The 20,053-nt window shown below is 46.7% G+C and overlaps 2 protein-coding genes across 5 annotated transcripts in view; one reads left to right on the top strand and one right to left on the bottom strand.

Annotated features, from left to right (window-relative positions):
- Window positions 1-20,053, top strand: part of LOC310840464 (phosphatidylinositol 3,4,5-trisphosphate 3-phosphatase TPTE2-like) — a 245,052-nt gene that overhangs the window by 27,492 nt on the left and 197,507 nt on the right. For 3 of the 4 annotated variants that reach the window (XM_083730481.1, XM_083730483.1, XM_083730482.1), the window contains exons 18-19: window positions 202-272; window positions 2,138-2,445. The exons of the other annotated variant lie outside the window; for it this stretch is intronic. In XM_083730481.1, coding sequence (XP_083586607.1) covers window positions 202-272; window positions 2,138-2,240 — 174 coding nt within the window. In that variant the 3' untranslated portion in view covers window positions 2,241-2,445. Of the gene's footprint in view, window positions 1-201; window positions 273-2,137; window positions 2,446-20,053 lie in introns of those variants that run through there. 4 annotated transcript variants of the gene reach the window in all.
- Window positions 5,423-19,797, bottom strand: SLC25A15 (solute carrier family 25 member 15). The gene is made up of 7 exons (XM_083730786.1): window positions 19,587-19,797; window positions 17,368-17,496; window positions 13,326-13,584; window positions 11,851-11,988; window positions 7,791-7,960; window positions 6,375-6,533; window positions 5,423-5,698 (listed from the first exon to the last, which is right to left on the bottom strand). The coding sequence occupies exons 2-7, from the start codon at window positions 17,420-17,422 to the stop codon at window positions 5,577-5,579; spliced, it is 903 nt and encodes a 300-aa protein (XP_083586912.1). The 5' UTR covers window positions 17,423-17,496; window positions 19,587-19,797; the 3' UTR covers window positions 5,423-5,576.

Here is a 20,053-nt window from a genome sequence, read left to right as displayed (position 1 = left end):
AAAAGAGCCACATGCGGCTCCGGAGCCACGGGTTGCTGTCCCCTGCTCTAGGCTGTACTCTGCGCTTAGAAAGAACTGCCTTCTGGGATGTGTTGTGATTGTGACGGAGGTAATGCACGTGACACATTTTGAACATGGGAAAGGACTATACAAAGGTTAGTAGATATTAAACATTCTGTCTTTTTGACTTTTAAAATACAGGCTATACCAAAAGGCTACGATGACTGCGCTTTCTTCTTTTGGTTCCACACAGCCTTTGTAGAGGACAACAGGTAAGCTGTAATGACCGACATCAGAGGCCTGTGACAAAAAGCTAAGATGCTGGCTTGGGAACCAGAGTGTGACAAACTTTTATCTGTGTGAAGAAATGGGCCCAATACAAGTCTCTGTTATCAAGAGAAAGGCTTTGCTTTCTTCCATGGGACTGCGATATATTTTTAAAAGGTAAACAACCAACCCTTTCCCCTCACATGACCCCACAGAAGAAAGTAGAGCCTGTCATTTGCTACTGGGGACTTGCCTTGAGCCTAGCTCTTCAGAAAGATACAGGCTAAAAAATACTGTCTCTGCTTTGTTGGGGAAGAGGGCATGAGCTCAAGTCTCTGAAGGTTTTTCTTACATTGAAATGCACTGTTGGGCGAGTCTCCAATAAAGGAAGTTGGTTGAGTGAAGAACTGAGAAATCAATTTCCTTTCAGGGATGGAGGCCTCATTGCTCACTACTGAAGCATTGCTGCTGATAAACATGATGTAGGAGAAATTAAAGATTAAGCAGCCATGTTGCTACTTTTAAGTAGCAGGAATACGAACACTTGCTCATTATCTACCCCAATTGCAGGTCAGCATGTTATGTAATAGGGACGAAGGTGGCGCTGTGGGTTAAACCACAGAGCCTAGGACTTGCTGATCAGAAGAAGGTTGGCAGTTTGAATCCCCGCGACGGGGTGAGCTCCCATTGCTCGGTCCCTGCTCCTGCCAACCTAGCAGTTCGAAAGCATGTCAAAGTGCAAGTAGATAAATAGGTACCGCTCTGGCAGGAAGGTAAACAGCGTTTCCGTGCACTGCTCTAGTTTGCCAGAAGCGGCTTAGTCATGCTGGCCACATGACCCAGAAGCTGTACGCCGGCTCCCTCGGCCAGTAAAGCGAGATGAGCGCCACAACCCCAGAGTCGGTCATGACTGTACCTAATGGTCAGGGTTCCCTTTATCTTTATGTTATGTAATATATGAAGGGACAGAGGGAGTCTACTGAGTCAGAATGCTAGCAGAATTTCACTAGCTTGACAACAAATTAAAAGCCACTATTAACTCGTAAAGCAGACTGAGCTGTACATTCTCTTTTTGGGGGTGCAACAAGGGACATCAGAAACAATAGAAATGGCCACAACTTGCACATTTATCTGAGGTCAGGAACAGAAACCATGCAAGCGAATATACGTGGTATTTGCTATTGCTGTTCTTAGTCCACAAATGTTATTTTCTGCATGGTTTCGGATGTGTCCCTTTCATTGACATTGATCACATAATTCATTACATTGGTTTTGGCCACAGTGGAGAGAGTGAGGTGAGCTATAAAGGTAAACTATAGCATAACGGAATGGAATGGAAGCAATTGATGGTGAGAAATGGAGGACAGAACAGAAATGGCTGCCTCACAGCTGCTGCAACTACTACTGTAGCTCATCAACGCTAGGAGAATGACTGAGCAGAAGCTTGAGGAGAAGTCCCCAGCAAATGGGAGGCAGCCATGCTTTTGTGCTAAAAATGGATTGTGGTTAAAACTGGAGATGAAGACAGCATTTACAGATGAAGTACATGCTCCCGTGTTCTGCCAGTAGCTATTTCGTTTTGTATTTCCAGTGTGACTTATTCAGGTGTTCTGTTTCTGTGTTGGATCAACATGCTAGGGGTTGGTGGCAAGGATAGCTGTGCTATCACTTCCCATGAGTTGGGAATGGTAACTTCTGCAAGAAGCAGCCATAGGTTCCACGTCCCATGTTCTCCAGGGTTCCGAATGGTGTGGGGAGCTCCTCCACCATAGGTTGATCAAACGCAGAAGGAAAATACTTGAACATGTGCCATTCCCTGCGCATGGATTTACATGCTCTTCATTAATGCTTCCCTCCCCACTTTCCCCAGGCTTTACCTTTCTAGAAATGAAATTGATAACCTACACAAGCCAAGGATGTGGAAGACTTTCAGTGAAGACTTTGCTGTGGAGCTGCACTTTGGTGAATGCTAACCAGAAGTGAACAGTGGCAAGTTTTAAAACAAAGAGTTCCTATTCTATTTCCTTCCCAGGATCATGATGCTCTGCTACCGCTATGGTATTGCCTTCTAAATCTCATTTGTGTCTGTATAGGACATTGCAGAACTGAATATTGAACACAGAGCTTGCCTAGCTATTTTGTGTGTGTTGCTTATAATGATTAAAACAATTGATTTTGTCAGCTTGTTTGTGTCTCTACGTGAAAAACAGTTTCCAGTGTTTCAAACTCTACCCACCCCCTTCCCATCTTCTCAGGTGGCTGATCTCAATACAAACTCTGTGGTATGTGGACAGTGCATGGTCGTCTTCTGAATGAGACCATTAGACGTTGCTTCGGTCACCAAGATCTGACCAGCTATGTTAAGATTCGCCCATTTAATCCTAGCAGCAATTTTCATTTAATCAAACTGAGCATTTATAAGAGGGATGGGGAGTCTGCAGCTCACTGGATATTTTTGGCACTCTCAACTCCCATAATTAAGAAGTAGTTCATTTTGTCCATCCTGAATCTTACAAAATTTGGTTTCGTTGGCTGTCTCCAAGTTCTAGTGTTATGAGGCAGGGAGGAAAACATTTCTCTAGCCATTTTCTCCACCCCAGGCATCATTTTATCACCTTCTATCATGTTGTCTCTTGCCTGTCTTTTCTCTAAACTGAAAAGACCCAAATTTGCTGCCAAGGAGTGTGGTGGAGTCTCCTTCTTTGGAGGTCTTTAAGCAGAGGCTTGACAGCCATATGTCAGGAGTGCTCTGATGGTGTTTCCTGCTTGGCAGGGGGTTGGACTTGATGGCCCTTGTGGTCTCTTCCAACTCTATGATTCTATGATTCTATGAATTCCTAACCATTGGCTGTGCTCACTGGGGTTAGTCATAGCTGGGAATGCAATATCCCAGCATTGTGAAAAGAATGCTTTTAGTACCCTTTTTCTGCTGATGTGGCGTGGATGTTCCTGGACCTGGGAGACTCGGGATACAGCGGCCATTATATTGGCATACTGACCACTTCACTTGCACAGCAGATTCCCTTCCTGGACTTGTTATTTGGAACTGGAAGTTGCTCAGCCTTGTTGTAAGCTACTTGCACAGAGGTTTGGCTCAGGGACTTGACTTCAGCAATTTGATTATTTTTATTATTACTACAGGTTACCTCTAAAGCCTAGGGACGCAGGTGGTGCTGTGGGTTAAACCACAGAGCCTAGGACTTGCCGATCAAAAGGTCAGCGGTTCAAATCCCCGCGACGGGGTGAGCTCCCGTTGCTCGGTCCCTGCTCCTAACAACCTAGCAGTTTGAAAGCACGTCAAAGTGCAAGTAGATAAATAGGTACCGCTCCGGCGGGAAGGTAAACGGCGTTTCCGTGTGCTGCTCTGGTTCGCCCGAAGCGGCTTAGTCATGCTGGCCACATGACCCGGAAGCTGTACGACCACTCCCTCGGCCAGTAAAGTGAGATGAGCGCCGCAACCCCAGAATCGGCCACGACTGGACCTAATGGTCAGGGGTCCCTTTACCTTTACCTCTAAAGCAGAGATGGTAGCCTGCTAGATTACGTTAGAACTGCAAGTCCCGTGAGTCCAGCAATAATGAATGTGACTAGTGTTGTGGCTCTGAAGCTATTGTTTGATGGCAGGTTCCTGATCCCTGATTTAATGGCGCAGAATACTTCCTACCCAACCCATTGCAAAAGCTGTCAAATTGGAATGTTCTGCCCTCTTCCATGAAGAGGCTCAAATTCTAGATTCCCAAATTCTAGACCTCACATGGGATTAGAGTTGACCTGAAGGATAGCAAATTTGAGGGGGTTTTTGGACAGTACTAAGTGGGCTCCGGTTTACAGCAGCTTAAAGATAAAGGGACCCCTGACCGTTAGGTCCAGTAGCAGACGACTCTGGGGTTGCAGCGATCATCTCGCTCTATAGGCCGAGGGAGCCAGAGTTTGTCTGCTGACAGCTTCCGGGTCATGTGGCCAGCAGGACTAAGATGCTTCTGGCGAACCAGAGCAGCGCACGGAAACGCCGTTTACCTTCCCACCAGAGTGGTACCTATTTATCTACTTGCTCTTGACGTGCTTTCGAACTGCTAGGTGGGCAGGAGCTGGGACTGAACAACGGGAGCTCACCCTGTCGTGGGGATTCGAACTGCTAACCTTCCGATCGGCAAGCCCAAGGCTCAGTGGTTTAGACCACAGCACCACCCGTATCCCTTCTTTACAGCAGCTTAGGCCATATTAAATTTGCTGTCTTTAAAAAGACATAAACCTTCTCTGCCACTTTTACACACCAGTAATTCTCCCTTATTTTGTTTCTTCCTAAAGGAAAAGGCAATATTACTTTTAAGATATTCTGAGAAGTGTGCACACAAAAGATGGAGCAAAACTGCTCTGTAGAACTCTGTAGCGAAACAGATGTGAATATAAGCTACTGCACTCAACTGCAAGATTCATTTTCTTGATTTCACTAGCAACATAAGAGCGGTGACATTGAGGTAGCATATATGGGGCAGCTTGTGCTTCCATGCATTAGCTACTGTTTAGTGCCGGTTTATGGGGACGTGGGTGGCGCCGTGGTCTAAACCACTGAGTCTCTTGGGCTTGCCAGTCGGAAGGCTGGCAGTTTGAATCCATGTGATGGGGTGAGCTCCCATTCCTCAGGCTCCCAAGCCTGAAAAGCGAGTACCCCATAGTCACCTTTGACTGGACTCAGTGGCGTAGCGTGGGTTGTCAGCACCCGGGGCAAGGCAAGTAATTTGTGCCCCCTAACCCTAACCCCCAGATGTTGCGCCCGGTGCGGCTGGCCCCCCCTGCACCCCCACGCTACGCCACTGACTGGACTTAACCATCCAGGTGTCCTTCACCTTTTTACTTTTACCTTGCCTTTTAGTGCTGGTGAGTCACATAAGCAAACGGGCCAAGCTAGTTGTATAGAATTCTTAACGTTGTTTGGCTTCCCAACAGATTAAGTCTGGACAGCTGTTTCTCTGCTCTTAAGGCATGGAAGTTACTATAACCTGACAGAATTAAATGTGTTACTTTAACATGCTTTTAAAAAAAAAAACAAAAGCACTGCTTGTATAGCTCTTGTATTAGTTGACCATCCAAGCTCTCTTAAGAGATCTTCTTATCTGCAGTTGTCTAGGCACTGAACACAAGAAACCACACAAAGTTTAGAAAAAAAACCCCAACATATTTATTTAAAACATGATACTTTAAAAAATAAAACCAGAATCTTTAAAACTTGATTTTTTTGTTGTTGTTGTTGCAGCAGCTCTCATGACCTATAAAGGTTTCCAATGATTTTAAGTCTACAATAAAAAATATTACACATCAAACTGGTTCATCATCAGTTTCCGACTGTATTCATAGGCAAGGAACAATGCACCATTGGCTGGGAAAGCTCGAATCATCGTAGGTTTCAGTCCCGAATACAAGGCAAAGACACCTGTCAATAAGAGTTAAAGTGTTAACAAAAGCTGCGGCTTGGAACCAGTCTCCTTCCCGTTTCTTAAAAGCTTAGGTGCAACTATAGCATTTTTAAAAACGTGGAATAATGGCATTATTTATATACAGAATAGTATAAACTACCCATGACCTTGAGATTAAGAGTCTCATGGTCTACTGCCTTAGCTATCCCAGAGGGCTTACATACTGCTATTCAGAGTAAATCCATTGAAATTAATGGACCCAAGTTAGTTGTAGCCATTAATTTCACTGGGTCTACTCTGAATAAAAGTTACGTTGCATGCAACCCATACAGCTCAATACCAAAATGGGATTCATTAATGGTGAGGCTTGCCTTAGCAGAGGCATAGGCAAACTCGGCCCTCCAGATGTTTTGGGACTACAACTCCCATCATCCCTAGCTAACAGGACCAGTGGTCAGGGGTGATGGGAGCTGTAGTCCCAAAACATCTGGAAGGCCAAGTTTGCCTATGCCTGCCTTAGCAGGAATTACAGGCAGAGATAATAGAATAGTAGATAATATATAAATAAAAACAAATATATAAAGGCTATGGAACAAAAGACATTTAGTTCTAGGTATAGTCCACAATTTGTGTCAGTACAGATTCCTTGATATTCCCCGTCCCATAGCCCTGGTTGCGGTTTCATTTTCTAACCTTCTTTCCGAAGCACACTTGCGAAGGTTACCATGAAGCCTGCCTGTTTTCCAGCCATGGAAAGAACCTGAATTCTAGATTTGACGCAGTCAATGGGATATACAGCAATCCAGAGACACATGCCACCGAAACCGCCGCTGATCATCAGTGCCACAGGACCTACAAAACCAAGCAGAGGTGGCCTCAGACGTCTCGGCATCTGAAGCAAAACATCCATCCATTTCCCTCACTCTAGTAGTGTAAAAACAAATTCTACACACACACACACACACACAGAGGGATTGGGCCACGACATGCACAAACACTACAAGATGCATTCGACCTGCTCTTTGGGGCTGGCGAGGGGGGGAGCGCTGCTTTCCCCCTCTGCCAGGCCCAAAGACCAGGTCAGGGAACAGCACGAAGGCAGCGCTCAGCCTCCCCACTGTCCCCCGAGCTTGTGGGGCTGGCGTTGGGGAGAAGTGCTGCTTTCCCCACCGCCAGCCTCCAAACCAGGTTGGATTTGGAGGCTGCTATCCGCAAGCCTTGGGAGCCCGGTGGAAACTCCTGCCGGGCTCCCAAGGCTTGCGGATATCTGCCTGAAGCCCGGGGCGCGCTGCGCAGTGCTCCCTGGACTTCGGGATGCAGGCTGCTATCCACAAGCCTTGGGAGCCCGGCGGGAACTCCCGCCCGGCTCCCAAGGCTTGTGGATAGCTTCCTTAAGCCTGGAGAGTGAGAGGGGTCGGTGCGCACCGACCCCTCTCGCTCTCCAGGCTTCAGCGAAAGCCTGCATTCGCTCCATAGGACGCACACACATTTCCCCTTCATTTTTGGAGGGGGAAAAGTGTGCCCTATAGGGCGAAAAATACGGTAGATTGGACACATGGGGAGTTAATTTTAATCGTATGATACCTGTCTTTCCATTCCTACTTCATTGTCCCTTTGGCCTTTCTTGGGATGTGCTCTCAGTTGAGCCTCTGTATGTGCTGCTAGCCAGCTTTTGAGATGACTGCTGCATTGCAGGGAATGAGGACAACACTTGCCTCTCTCAAATGCTCTTTATTTGGGGCAGGTGAGACCAAATGCAAAACTGAGGAGGATGTGGCGGTGTTAAAGAGCAGGTGTAGAATTCATCTCTACAACCATAATATATGTAGAATGTGCATCCTCTTAACACCCCATCACTAGTGCTACATGTAAAAATATATTCCAGTAATCCAGTTTCATAAGAAATTGTCCAATTATCAATCAGTGTATTTTCAAACAAAATGGCTGACTGCAGAACCAAGTCGATGCACTTCATTAACATTCGTTTATGGAAGGATTGGAAAAGTTTCATTCCCAACATTAGAAACACTGTAAAAAACCCTATGGAAGGTTGCTCTATCAGAACTATTTAGACTCATTTAAACACCCTTAATAAGTCAAACCACATACCTAATTCCTCTTTTGGCCTTCCAAATGCAAAAAATGTTCGGCTCAGTTCGTAGCCTCCGAAGAACAAAAAATAGCCTGGGATTTCGCGCAGCAAAGTGCTGGACCAGCCACGGTAGAATCCAAAGGGACCGTCCTTTTTCAGAACACCTTTCACTACTGACCAAACTGTACTAAGAGAGGAACAAGACTGTCAGAACATTTACGTAAACCGAAACTGACTGTGTGAATTATTATTTTTTGAAAAAGTGGGGCCATTTGCTCAAGGCCTTGTATACACAAGGCTGGCAGAAGCACAATTAGGAACGTCAAGCTCCTGTCCTAGAACATGGTGAAATAATGAAATAGTCACAGAACATTAAATCGGAGGCTTTCGTTCCTCAAGAATCAAGTCCAGCTTCATCAGTGGTTTTGTACGATTTAGGCATGCAAATGTCCAGTCACTGGTTATCTCAGATGAAAATTTTCATCTTGAGTTGCCAAATGCCAAGGATCGCAGTCTGAGCTCTAGATACATCTGAAGCCAAGCTCTATAGCAGGGTTTCCCAAACATGAGTCTCCAGCTGTTTTGGGGCTACAATACCCATCATCCCTGACCACCATTGTGCTAGCTAGGGATGATGGGAGTTGTAGTCTCAAAACAGCTGGAGAACCAAGTTTGGAAAACACTGCTCTACAGGAATAAGTGAATCACAGCCTCCTGTTGAAGGGAGAAACTTGCCATAATTAGGATAGATACATGGGGATCCTTGAATAAACACCCTATCTTTATGAAATCACCATCTCTTAAATAATTATTATTTGTACCCCGCCCATCTGGCTGGGTTTCCCCAGCCACTCTGGGCGGCTTCCACAGAGACCAAAAATGTGGTTTGGGCAGGGATATACACACACACAACTGCCCGAGCTTATCACAGGGCGTTTTGCTGCTTCTGGACTAGGATGTGACCTATGCAGGCCAGGCAGCAATTCTCTCTATATAAAATAATTCCACTCCCATACAGGAGATTCTTGAGCACTTGCCATTGCAGAAGCCAAACAGCCAGGGGGGAATTCTGAGCTTTACATCTCTGCCATGCCTTTGCCTGCAATTCAGCTACAGCAAAGATGCCTCATCCCCAAGACTGAGCCGGCAACAATTCACACTCTGTTTCAGGCAGCAATCATGGCAGCCTTTTATCCGAAGGATGATGCTTGCCATCAAGGGCAGCAGAATCTCCAGCCCATGGACCTTATTAGGTACAGGTAAAGGGACCCCTGACCATTAGGTCCATTCGTGGCCGACTCGGGGGTTGCGGCGCTCATCTCGCTTTCTTGGCCAAGGGAGCCGGCGTACAGCTTCCAGGTCATGTGGCCAGCATGACCAAGCCGCTTCTGGCGAACCAGAGCAGCGCACGGAAACACCGTTTACCTTCCCGCCAGAGCGGTACCTATTTATCTACTTGCACTTTGACGTGCTTTCGAACTGCTAGGTTGGCAGGAGCAAGGACCGAGCAACGGGAGATCACCCCGTCGCAGGGATTCGAACCGCCAACCTTCTGATCGGCAAGTCCTAGGCTCTGTGGTTTAACCCACAGCGCCAGCCGCGTCCCTTGGATGTCTGTTTTCTCCAACCACACCCAACATCGTAGGTGGAGCTGGGTGTGGAGCAGGCGAGGTCATTGCTTTCAAGGAACCATTGGAGCTGAAACTGAGCTCCCTTTTGCAAGCTGGGCTCAACTGGGACAAGCTGCTCTCCATCTACGTACTGAAGCTGAGGAGAGGGGAGGAGACGCAGAGCTTTCTTCCACCCGTCAAAAGCTGGCCCTTGGGTGGTGGGGGAGATAAGTTCGCCACCCGCTTGATTTAAACCCTCCCTTTACCACTGTTATTAAAACACCTCTGTGTTTTACAACACCCCAATAATAAAAATAATAATTATTATTATTTATACCCCGCCCTCCCCAGCCAAGGCCGGGCTCAGGGTGGCTAACAAGCAATAATAAAAACAAGTTGAATGAATACAACTTAAAAACAAGATTAAAATACAACAATTAAAATATTGAAACATTAAAATATTAAAATGCAGCCTCATCACAGGAGGAGAAAGGGAAAAGAAAAAAGAAAGAGGGGGAGGGAATCAAATTGGCTCCAAGCCAAAGGCCAGGCGGAACAACTCTGTCTTACAGGCCCTGCGGAAAGAAATCAGATCCTGCAGGGCCCTGGTCTCATGAGGAAGAGTGTTCCACCAGGCTGGAGCCAGAGTTGAAAAGGCCCTGGCTCTGGTTGAAGCCAATCTAACTTCCTTAGGGCCCGGGACCACTAGGGTGTTGCTCTCTGTGGGGCATACTGGGAGAGGCGGTCCCATAGGTACGAGGGTCCTAGGCCGTGAAGGGCTTTAAAGGTCAAAAGCAGCACCTTAAATCTGACCCTGTACTCTACCGGGAGCCAGTGCAGCTGGAAAAGCACTGGGTGAATATGCTCCCATGGCAGAGACCCCGTGAGGAGCCTCGCTGCAGCATTCTGCACCCGCTGGAGTTTCTGGGACAGCTTCAAGGGCAGCCCCGCGTAGAGCGAATTACAGTAGTCAAGCCTGGAGGTGACTGTCGCATGGATCACTGTGGCCAGGTTGGGGCGGGACTATCCGGCTCAGCCAGGACTGCTCTGTGCATTGTTGCAACCTTTATTGCAGCAACGTTATGCCCTCGCATATATTTGCAAAAAACCCAGGAGGGAAAAAAAGGCTCCTACCTCGAGGGAAAAGTGCTACTGGAAGGGGTGGGGATAAGAAGGTGCAAGGCCTGAGATGAATTGGGCGAAAGCATATGCAAGGCTGGATATTAAGAGGGGGAAGAACCACCACGAGTCTTTGAGGCAGGCCCAACGGAAGTAGCAGCTTGCGGGAACAGGAAGGGCACCATGCATACAAGCAGGGGACATCTTGTCAGTACAAAGGATTAGCTGTCAGAATGGGCGTAGACTGCTGGCTAAGAAACAGCGCTACAAACCAGTATGTCTCTGGTTTAATCTAGCCTCTCCCACGAACTTGCTAGGCAAGTAGCCACACTTATCCTGAACCTACCCATCTACAACATGAGAGGGATGAGAATACTGACATAGTTGTAAGGGCAACGCATGTGAAACAATCTGAATGCTCAAAAGGAATGTGCAGAAATGTTAAGCATTACTGTTAATGGCTTTGGGGCATGCGCACTTAATAGATTTTGTTGAGTACAGCACAAAGCATTGTTCTGGACAGGAGCTTCTAAACCAGGGGTCGGCAAAGTTTTTGTGGCTTGGGCCGGTTCACAGTCCCGCAGACGCCACAGTGGGCCAGAGTGCGCGCGCGCACAACCACTATTTCCGGCAAAGCTGTCAACTTACAGATTTGAAAATAAGGGACCAGCGGCCTCAAAAATAAGGGATCAGCAGCCAAAATAAGGGATTTTCCAAGCACAGGCATGTTCAACTTCTGAGGCCCTCCGAGCCAAAGACAGAAAGCCCAGCCAGCAGCCAAACGAAGCCTCAAAGAAAACCACCGTCACCTCTCCGCTGGGAAGCGCTGAGCAAAGGCGAGTCCCCAGGCAACACGGCCGATTTGATTGGCACAAGGCATGCAAGCTCCACCCCCCCAGTCGTTCTTAGACTCCTTATTGGGTGAGCAATGCAGCCAAGCAACACAGTTGGAGCCTCCCTCCTCCCTGGCCGGGAGGGAGGGAGGGAGAGGAGCTGTTTCCTTTGAAACCTGGGAAATTTAAGGGACATCATCAATAAGGGACAGCAGTGGGACACGGCACTGGGATAAGGGACTTTCCTGCCAAATAAGGGACGGTTGACAGCTATGATTTCCGGAGGAGGTTTGTGCAGCTTCCCATTGGCCGCAGGAGCCTCCTGCGGCCAATGGGAAGCCGGCCAGCATTGCAGAAGGTAGTCCCCGCTCTGCTCAATGCCGGTTTAGCGTGGCACACGGGAGCCAACCGACCGAGTGGGCAGTGGGGGTCTATAGGCCGGTTAAACGACCCCCATGGGCTGCTTATGGCCGATGGGCCTTAGGTTGCTGACCTCTGTTCTAAACAATACTTACTTGTGTCCGTGCACGATCTTCCCAGATAACTGCATTTCGTGCATGGCCTGCAGGCGACACTTCACAAGTTCTGTGGGACAGAGGACCAAGGTGGCAAAGGCAGAAGCAAAGGAGCCAGCAGCAGCATTTTGAAGGTCACTGCAAGAAAGACAAATTGTATTTGGCACACGGGAGTCAGAAGCTTTGACTTGCAACACAACGGTGGCCATGCAGAGTTCCAGTTCTCCTTGCAGAGGAGCACCTTAGAACAACAGAGCGGTCCCACACAGAGAAGCAGGGGACATTGTTAGTACAAGGATCAGGGCATCTGGCTTCGTGCAGAATCAGGATAGGAAGAGATATACTGAATCAAGTAGTTCATCCCAGCTGTCAGGCAGGATATGGTCTAACTGAAGTATCACTGGTTGACGCCTTTCCTATCAAACTCCTCTAGCAAACTTGTAAGGAATATCCCAGCCACAATCGCAACTTATTCCATAAAGCTACAATGGGGTGATTCCAACTAAGACTCAAAACAGATCTACTAAAATGAATGGACCAAAATTAGTCATTTCCATTAGTTTCAGTGGGTCCACTCTGACAAACATTGGATACAACTCAATTATCTTAAAATTTCATTTACATCCTCTCTCCTTTAATTGTCCTTTCTCTGTTAAACACGTTTGAGAACAGAATCACATACAGTTAATATATTTCTTCATATGGTGTATGTTGATGTTGCTTTTGTTTTTCCATAAATGTTCTGTTATATAAAATATTAATGTATTATATGATTCCCGCCCCCTTTCCCTTATGCATTGTAGTTTAAAAAATAAATTAAATAATCAAGTCATATATTGTGCAGCTAGTAAAAGGACTGTGCTCCTAGCCCTGCCTGTTTTGATACTTATTTTTAGCATCTCCTAGTGACAAGAAGGGACGCGGTTGGCGCTGTGGGTTAAACCACAGAGCCTAGGATTTGCCGATCAGAAGGTCGGCGGTCGAATCCCCACAACGGGGTGAGCTCCCATTGCTTGGTCCCAGCTCCTGCCAACCTAGCAGTTCGAAAGCACGTCAAGTGCAAGTAGATAAATAGGTACCGCTCCGGTGGGAAGGTAAACAATGTTTCCGTGCACTGCTCTAGTTTACCAGAAGCGGCTTAGTCATGCTGGCAAGTAGATAAATAGGTACCACTCCGGTGGGAAGGTAAACAATGTTTCCGTGCACTGCTCTGCTTTACCAGAAGCGGCTTAGTCATGCTGGCAAGTAGATAAATAGGTACTGCTCCGGCGGGAAGGTAAACGGCGCTGCTCTTAGTCATGCTGGCCACATGACCCAGAAGCTGCAGAAGCTGTACGCCAGCTCCCTTGGCCAATAAAGCAAGATGAGCGCCGCAACCCCTGACCATTAGGTCACGACTGGACCTAATGGTCAGGGGTCCCTTTACCTTTATTACAAGAATGGTATATGAGGGAATAGGAAAGTCGGTCACCAACCTCAACTCAGCTTTCCTGTCTAGTCCAATGATTCTCCTCACAATGTTTTGGCAAAAGCCGTAACACATGAAGAGCACTGCATTTTCGGCAATGTTAGCGACCAGAGCTGGGGTGGTGCCCTTGTAGAAGCCTCGAAACCCCACTTGCTTGTAAGTCTTCACAAAACAGTCCACAAGCCCTCGGTACATGGCAGGGAATGTCTGCATTTTCACCTTGGCGGTATCAAAAGGCTGGCCAGTAATCACACAGGCAGTGCCTCCTGCACACAAAAACAACAATCATTTGCAAACATGAGAATTCTCCCTGCGACGACACAAATTTAATCTCTTCACTCACCAATGCCCCTTATTAAAATATGGATTAAGGTTTTAAATAAGTTTCCTTAAGTAATATATTGTTTCAGCTATATTTCGTAAACCATCCTGGAATCTTAACAGAGGAAGGGCAGTTTTTTTTTAAAAAAAAACGAAACAAAGCAAATAAAGCAAAATGAAATGAGTTTCTGAGAGAGCTAAAATTATAATTGAGAAAAAGCGATGTGGCATGCTTAAAAGCAGCAACTGCTAGAATAGGCACTGCACTACAGTGGTACCTTGGGTTACATACGCTTCAGGTTACATATGCTTCAGGTTACATACGCTTTAGGTTACAGACTCCGCTAACCCAGAAATATTACCTCAGGTTAAGAACTTTGCTTCAGGATGAGAACAGAAATCATGCTCCGGCGGCAGCAGGAAGGCCAATTAGCTAAAGTGGTGCTTCAGGTTAAGAACAGTTTCAGGTTAAAAACGGACCTCCAGAATGAATTAAGTACTTAACCCGAGGTACCACTGTACTTCATTCCACAGAATACTACCAGTTAATTTCCTTTCAGTACAAATGCATGTGCTGCAAAGCTGTAATATCAAGAGCCAGAATGACTTGAGTCCAACAGAACAGTGGTACCTCGGTTCTTGAACGAAATCCGTTCCGGAAGCCCGCCCGGCTTCCGAAACATTTGAAAACTATGGTACGGCTTCCCATGGGTTGCAAGAGCTTCTTGCACTCAGTGGAAGCCCCATCGCACGTTCAGGTTGCAAAAATCATTCGAAAACGGAAGCATTTACTTCTGGGTTTTCAGCTTTCGAGAACTGAAATGTACAACGGAGGCATTTGGGAACTGAGGTTGCATTGTAGTTAAATAGCCAGCCACATCCTCTCTGAACTACTGTGCTTCAGCACTGTCAGGGGGTGGGGGAGAGGGATGGGATAGGCTCACTATGAGGCCCTGAGCTCCTTGGAAAAAACGATGGGACACGTGTAAGAAATGTAATATAATAACAACCTGATATTATGATGCTTCTTCTGAACACTGTTTGCAAAAAGAGTGGGCAGCAACAGCCTGACTTTTTCCTAATCCTCATCCCCCCCCTTCCAGTGCGCAGTGCACACACATTGGTGCAAAGTGCCTTGTTGTTGTTGTTGTTGTTGTTGTTGTTTAGTCGTGTCCAACTCTTCATGACCCCCTGGACCAGAGCACGCCAGGGACTCCTGTCTTCCACTGCCTCCCGCAGTTTGGTCAAACTCATGCTGGTAGCTTCGGGAACACTATCCAACCATCTCGTCCTCTGTCGTCCCCTTCTCCTTGTGCCCTCCATCTTTCCCAGCATCAGGGTCATGAGATGGCCAAAGTATCAGCTTCAGGATCTGTCCTTCCAGTGAGTACTCAGGGCTGATTTCCTTCAGAATGGATAGCTTTGATCTTCTTGCAGTCCATGGGACTCTCAAGAGTCTCCTCCAGCACCAGAATCCAGCTCTCACTTCCGTACATCACGACTGGAAATCCATGGCTTTAACTATACGGACCTTTGTTGGCAAGGTGATGTCTCTGCTTTTTAAGATGCTGTCTAGGTTTGTCATCGCCTTTCTCCCAAGAATAATAATAATAATAATATCTTTATTGTCATTGCCCCCTCTCAGGGACAACGAAAATACTTGGCTGCTCCATCCACCCAGATAGGGCACTCCACTCAAAATCAGAACAACTATAAAAACACTAATTAAAACAATATAATATAATACAGCAAGGAAGATTAGATGACTTTCAAAGTCCAGGCTTCCCATTCAGGGCCGAGATCGCTCTGGAGAAGAAGCTGTTCTTGAGACGGCTCGTTCTTGTCATCATCGTCCTGTATCTCCGTCCCGACGGCAGGAGCTCGAAGAGACAGTGACCAGGATGCGATGGATCTTTTATTATGTCCAGTGCCTTCCTATGGCACCTTGTGGCATAAATCTGCTTTAAGGTGGAGAGTGGGCAGCCAACAATGCTCTCTGCTGCCTTAACAACTCTGCACAACACCATCCTGTCCTGGGTAGAAGCAGGCGTCTTTTAATTTCGTGACTGCTGTCACCATCTGCAGTGATCATGGAGCCCAAGGAAGTAAAATCTCTCACTGCCTCCATTTCTTCCCCTTCTATTTGCCAGGAGGTGATAGGACCAGTGGCCATGATCTTCGATTTTTCAGACCATATTTTGCGCTCTCCTCTTTCACCCTCAATAAAAGCTTCTTTAATTCCTCCTCACTTTCTGCCATCAAGGTTGTGTCATCTGAATAGAGACCTATATTGTGGAGGCACAGTCTCCCTAAGGCCCAAGGCCCAGAGTGGCTGAATTTGGAGAAAATAGTGCTGGCTTCACTCCTGGCCCATGAAACCATGCTCCCCCAAGCCGACCCACACAAAAAGCTTGATCCCCACACCCTAAACAAATCCATGTCTCATGGAGGCTCCCCAGAGCAAAGCTATCTACCCAACCAAAAATAAGTGTTTGTCCTGAAGTCAGTGGCGGAACATAGGCCTGCACTGCCCAGGGCAGGTGCACTTCTGAGGGGGGGCGTGGTGCGGAGGGCCCTCAGGGGGCCGGAGCGTAGCGTGTGTCCTGCCGCCGGGGGCGGAGCGAACCGTCTATGGGGCCAGAGCGAGCCGCCAATGGCGGACATTCGGCACACCGCCCGCAACTCCGAAGCCTCCCCCAAGCTGTCAAAATGAAGGGGGAAGGGGGAAATACCGCCGGCAAAGCGGCGCAGCTCTCCCCTTTCCCCAACGGCTTGGGGGAAGCTTGGGAGTTGTGGGCGCACCGAATGTCACCCGCCTCAGTGAGAGCACCTGGGACGGTCCGCCCACCTTCCTAGGCCCCTGCCTGAATTCACAGCTCTTGGCAGCCATTCTGAACTTGGAGAGCTGTTGAGCAGCTAGCAATTGTGAAAAGCAACCGTGCCCAACTTATTGCTAGAACAGTTGCCTCTTTTTTTGCTAGGAGAGGGAAGATACAACAACAAAAGCAACAGCAGCAGGTTTGATGTTTAGGCTGACTCTCAAAGAAAAATTAACAGCTGTGATTTATTTTATCCTCACCACAGCACTGTGAAGGAGGTTAGCCTGACAGTAACTCAACATCATCTAAGAAGCTACACGGCTTAGTGATGATTTGAACCCGGGTCTTGAAGCTCCTAGTCTGGCACTCAACTGGGTTCCTGACTGGAGATGCCTGCAATTACAGTGGGCAGGCAGTGGGAGAAACTTTTATATAAAACAAAACACTTTTATATAAAATAAAACACACCCTGATGAAATAAAAAACCAGTAAGATGCTATTTACACAGGAGTACTCTTGGAATATTTGTCTGCAGACCAATAGGAGGTCAACTGACTGGTGTACTAACCCTGTATTGGTTCAATAACGGGAAACACAGAAAACAAATTTATCTTGTCTCGGGTTGCCTTTATTGCTCAACTTTTATTTGTGACGTTTTTTGAAATGTTCATGAAAGCTAACACTAAATGAATTCAGAGCCACAGCTGGAAAACTATTAAGACAGAGACGTTTACACTTTTATCTTTCACCAATAGCCAAGATTTCACTGAAGGAAAGCACCACAACAGAAGCTGGTGATGCATGGTGAAGTCAACATGTTCTCTCCCTCAGGACCCGCATTGCTGTCACCTGGAGAAGGGCTATCGGTTTCTAAAGGATCTTGCGAAAATAGGATTTCCTCAGACTTACCTACAGCCCCTGCTGTGAGGTCAATGGCAGCCTGGATGACAGGGTTTGTTTTCATGTTTCCCACTGGTTTTGTGGTGGCTCTAAATCATCAGGTTTGCTGCAGCCCACAGGGAGATGTGATGGGTACCTCTAAAAGGGTGGAAAGAAGAAAATGATTGGGCCTGCACATTGAACAACATCAAATGAAAGAATGAAAGGATTAACAAACATTAAAAAAAAACTTGAGTATGATATAGTTTCAGATTTTATGAGAAGAATAAAGTACACCCTCTTTGAATTCTGTAGTTTTACACATCAGGACATAATAACAATAAATTTGTTCCTTAGCAGCTCTTAAATTTAGGTAAATACAACCTCAGGTGAACAACAACACATGACATATTACACTGTGGGCCAAAATTCCTCCATAACAGGAGGCAGGGAGACAGCAGTACCTTTGCTGAGGGTAAGAATCTTACCAATATCAACAACCCACCAGTGTCACACGTACACAATCAAAACTTTATCCAGTTGACATCCCCATACATCTAGTCCTGTCATGAGTGTGTGTACATACTTACAAAAATTATTGTATGCATGGATATGACATTTTAAAATACATTAAGATTCAGGGACCAGGAGAAGGCTGTAAGAATGTATGGTCCTTTTATTAAATAAACAATCTAGGTAGATTAGGAACATTACAGGCACAAAGCACACTATAAAAGGGAAGCATTTAGCACACACTAAACTGTGCTGCAGTAACATTATCTTATAATCCCATGTGTTTCCCCCAATCCCTCGAATTCCTAATGCAACCTACTTAAACACAAGTACTATGTCATGCTGGTTCTGCAGGAATTGCCAAAATCAAATGATTCAGACAAAGCCATATTAAAAAGTACAATGGGGAACATTTTCATGCATCAACTGTTTCAACCCTTACCAAAGTGAGCCTGCAAAACAAAAGAACAAAACTTGAGAACGTCCTTTCCAGTAAAGCCACAGGTGGGGAACAGCTTTTTTTTTTTTTTTAAAGAGATTGTTGTACAATCCTTAAGCATTCAATTTTTTTAAAAAAAAACTTTATCCCCATCAACACCATCAGTCCAGTGCCAGGACTGGAGTGGCCTATGTCTGGATGGAAAGGGGAAGCTCATGTAGTTTTTTTTGTTTTATTATCTTATTTTTTTATTATTAACAAATAAACCACTTATACTGTCACAAAAAAACTGATTTCTAGCCTCTCTCCCAGTTTCGGAAGTTGCTGCCATTCCAACAGAAAAACAACTCAGCAATCTCTTTAGAGGGGATGGGAATCTTACTACTGTACTCAAAACAAAAAAATTTCCTTCCAGTAGCACCTTAAAGACCAACTAAGTCAGTTCTTGGTATGAGCTTTCGTGTGCATGCACACTTCTTCAGATACACTTCTTCAGATTCGTGTGCATGCACACGAAAGCTCATACCAAGAACTAACTTAGTTGGTCTTTAAGGTGCTACTGGAAGGAATTTTTTTTGTTTTGACTATGGCAGACCAACACGGCTACCTATCTGTAACTATTACTACTGTACTGTAATCTCAATGAACTACCAAAACCAAAAAGATATGGAATCTATCTATCTCCTATATCTTTGGGTGGATTTGAACTAGTGAAAAGCACTTTTTGCTCATGTAAGTAAAATGACACACCCAATTTTCAGTGATCTCCCCTATCTATCACTCTCATGCCCAACTTTCCATAGACATCTGGTTGGACGTAGAAGTCGCTAAAAATGATTGCCAAGTGCTTGCAGATATATTTTAATATCATCATTTAGCATTATAATTGTTTAGCATTGCCAGAAGGTCAAACTGAAATCCCTTGGTTTCCCTAGAGCGCTTTATGTGCATCTTCATCCAATGCAGACTTGCCAAGCCCATAACAGCAGATGTGAATCCCTCACACCCAAAAAACCACATTTTTAAGACCCGTCACACCGGAGAAATTTGCAGGAAATGAAGTTGCATCCCCTAAAATGACACGCCTGCTGCTGCCAAAGCAAGGGCACCGGGCAAGTTCTGGGGCCTTGCGAGGCGCAGAGGGGGCTTCCCAGGCGCCGAGGCGGGATTACGCACGGGCGGAAAATGCGCGCCCGGCCTGGGCTCTCGCAACAGCTGCTCTCCAAGGGGCGCCCGGCTGGTGCGCCACGTGGGCGCCTGTTGCTGCAGCAGCAGCGCTCCCACCTCGCCGCCTTACCTGCAGCCGCTGCGCCTCGCCACCCGCTCGCCCGCATCGCCTGTCCCGGACCCCTCGGGTTGCCCTCCGCGGATCCTTTATAAAGCAGCCGGCTTTGGAGGCGCGCGCCCGGCAAAAAGAGCAGCAGGAGGAGGAGGAGCTGCTGCTGCTGCGCGGCCTGGGAAGCGGAACCCGACGCCCGCCCCGCCAGGGGGCGAAGCTGGCCGGCGGCTCCGCGGACGCCCAGGCGGGCTGGGAAAGAGGCCTTCGAGTCTGCCCTCCAAGCAATGGCCCTCCCATAACCTCTCCACTCAGTATACACACACACACACACACGTGTATATATGTATATATATATATATTTAAATATTCTGATTTACAATTTAAAGTACTCATTTTTACATCCTTAAGATATCAGTGACTTCCCTTCTTCACTTTCCATGGTTCATTTTACATATCATAAATCCCTGGGTATTTTACAAAAACTA

This window comes from Podarcis gaigeae (assembly GCF_964106915.1).
Source record: "Podarcis gaigeae genome assembly, chromosome: 3".
Lineage (NCBI taxonomy): Eukaryota > Metazoa > Chordata > Lepidosauria > Squamata > Lacertidae > Podarcis > Podarcis gaigeae.
The sequence above is the reverse complement of the archived record's forward strand: the minus strand, read 5'-3'. Positions and strand labels throughout refer to the sequence as shown.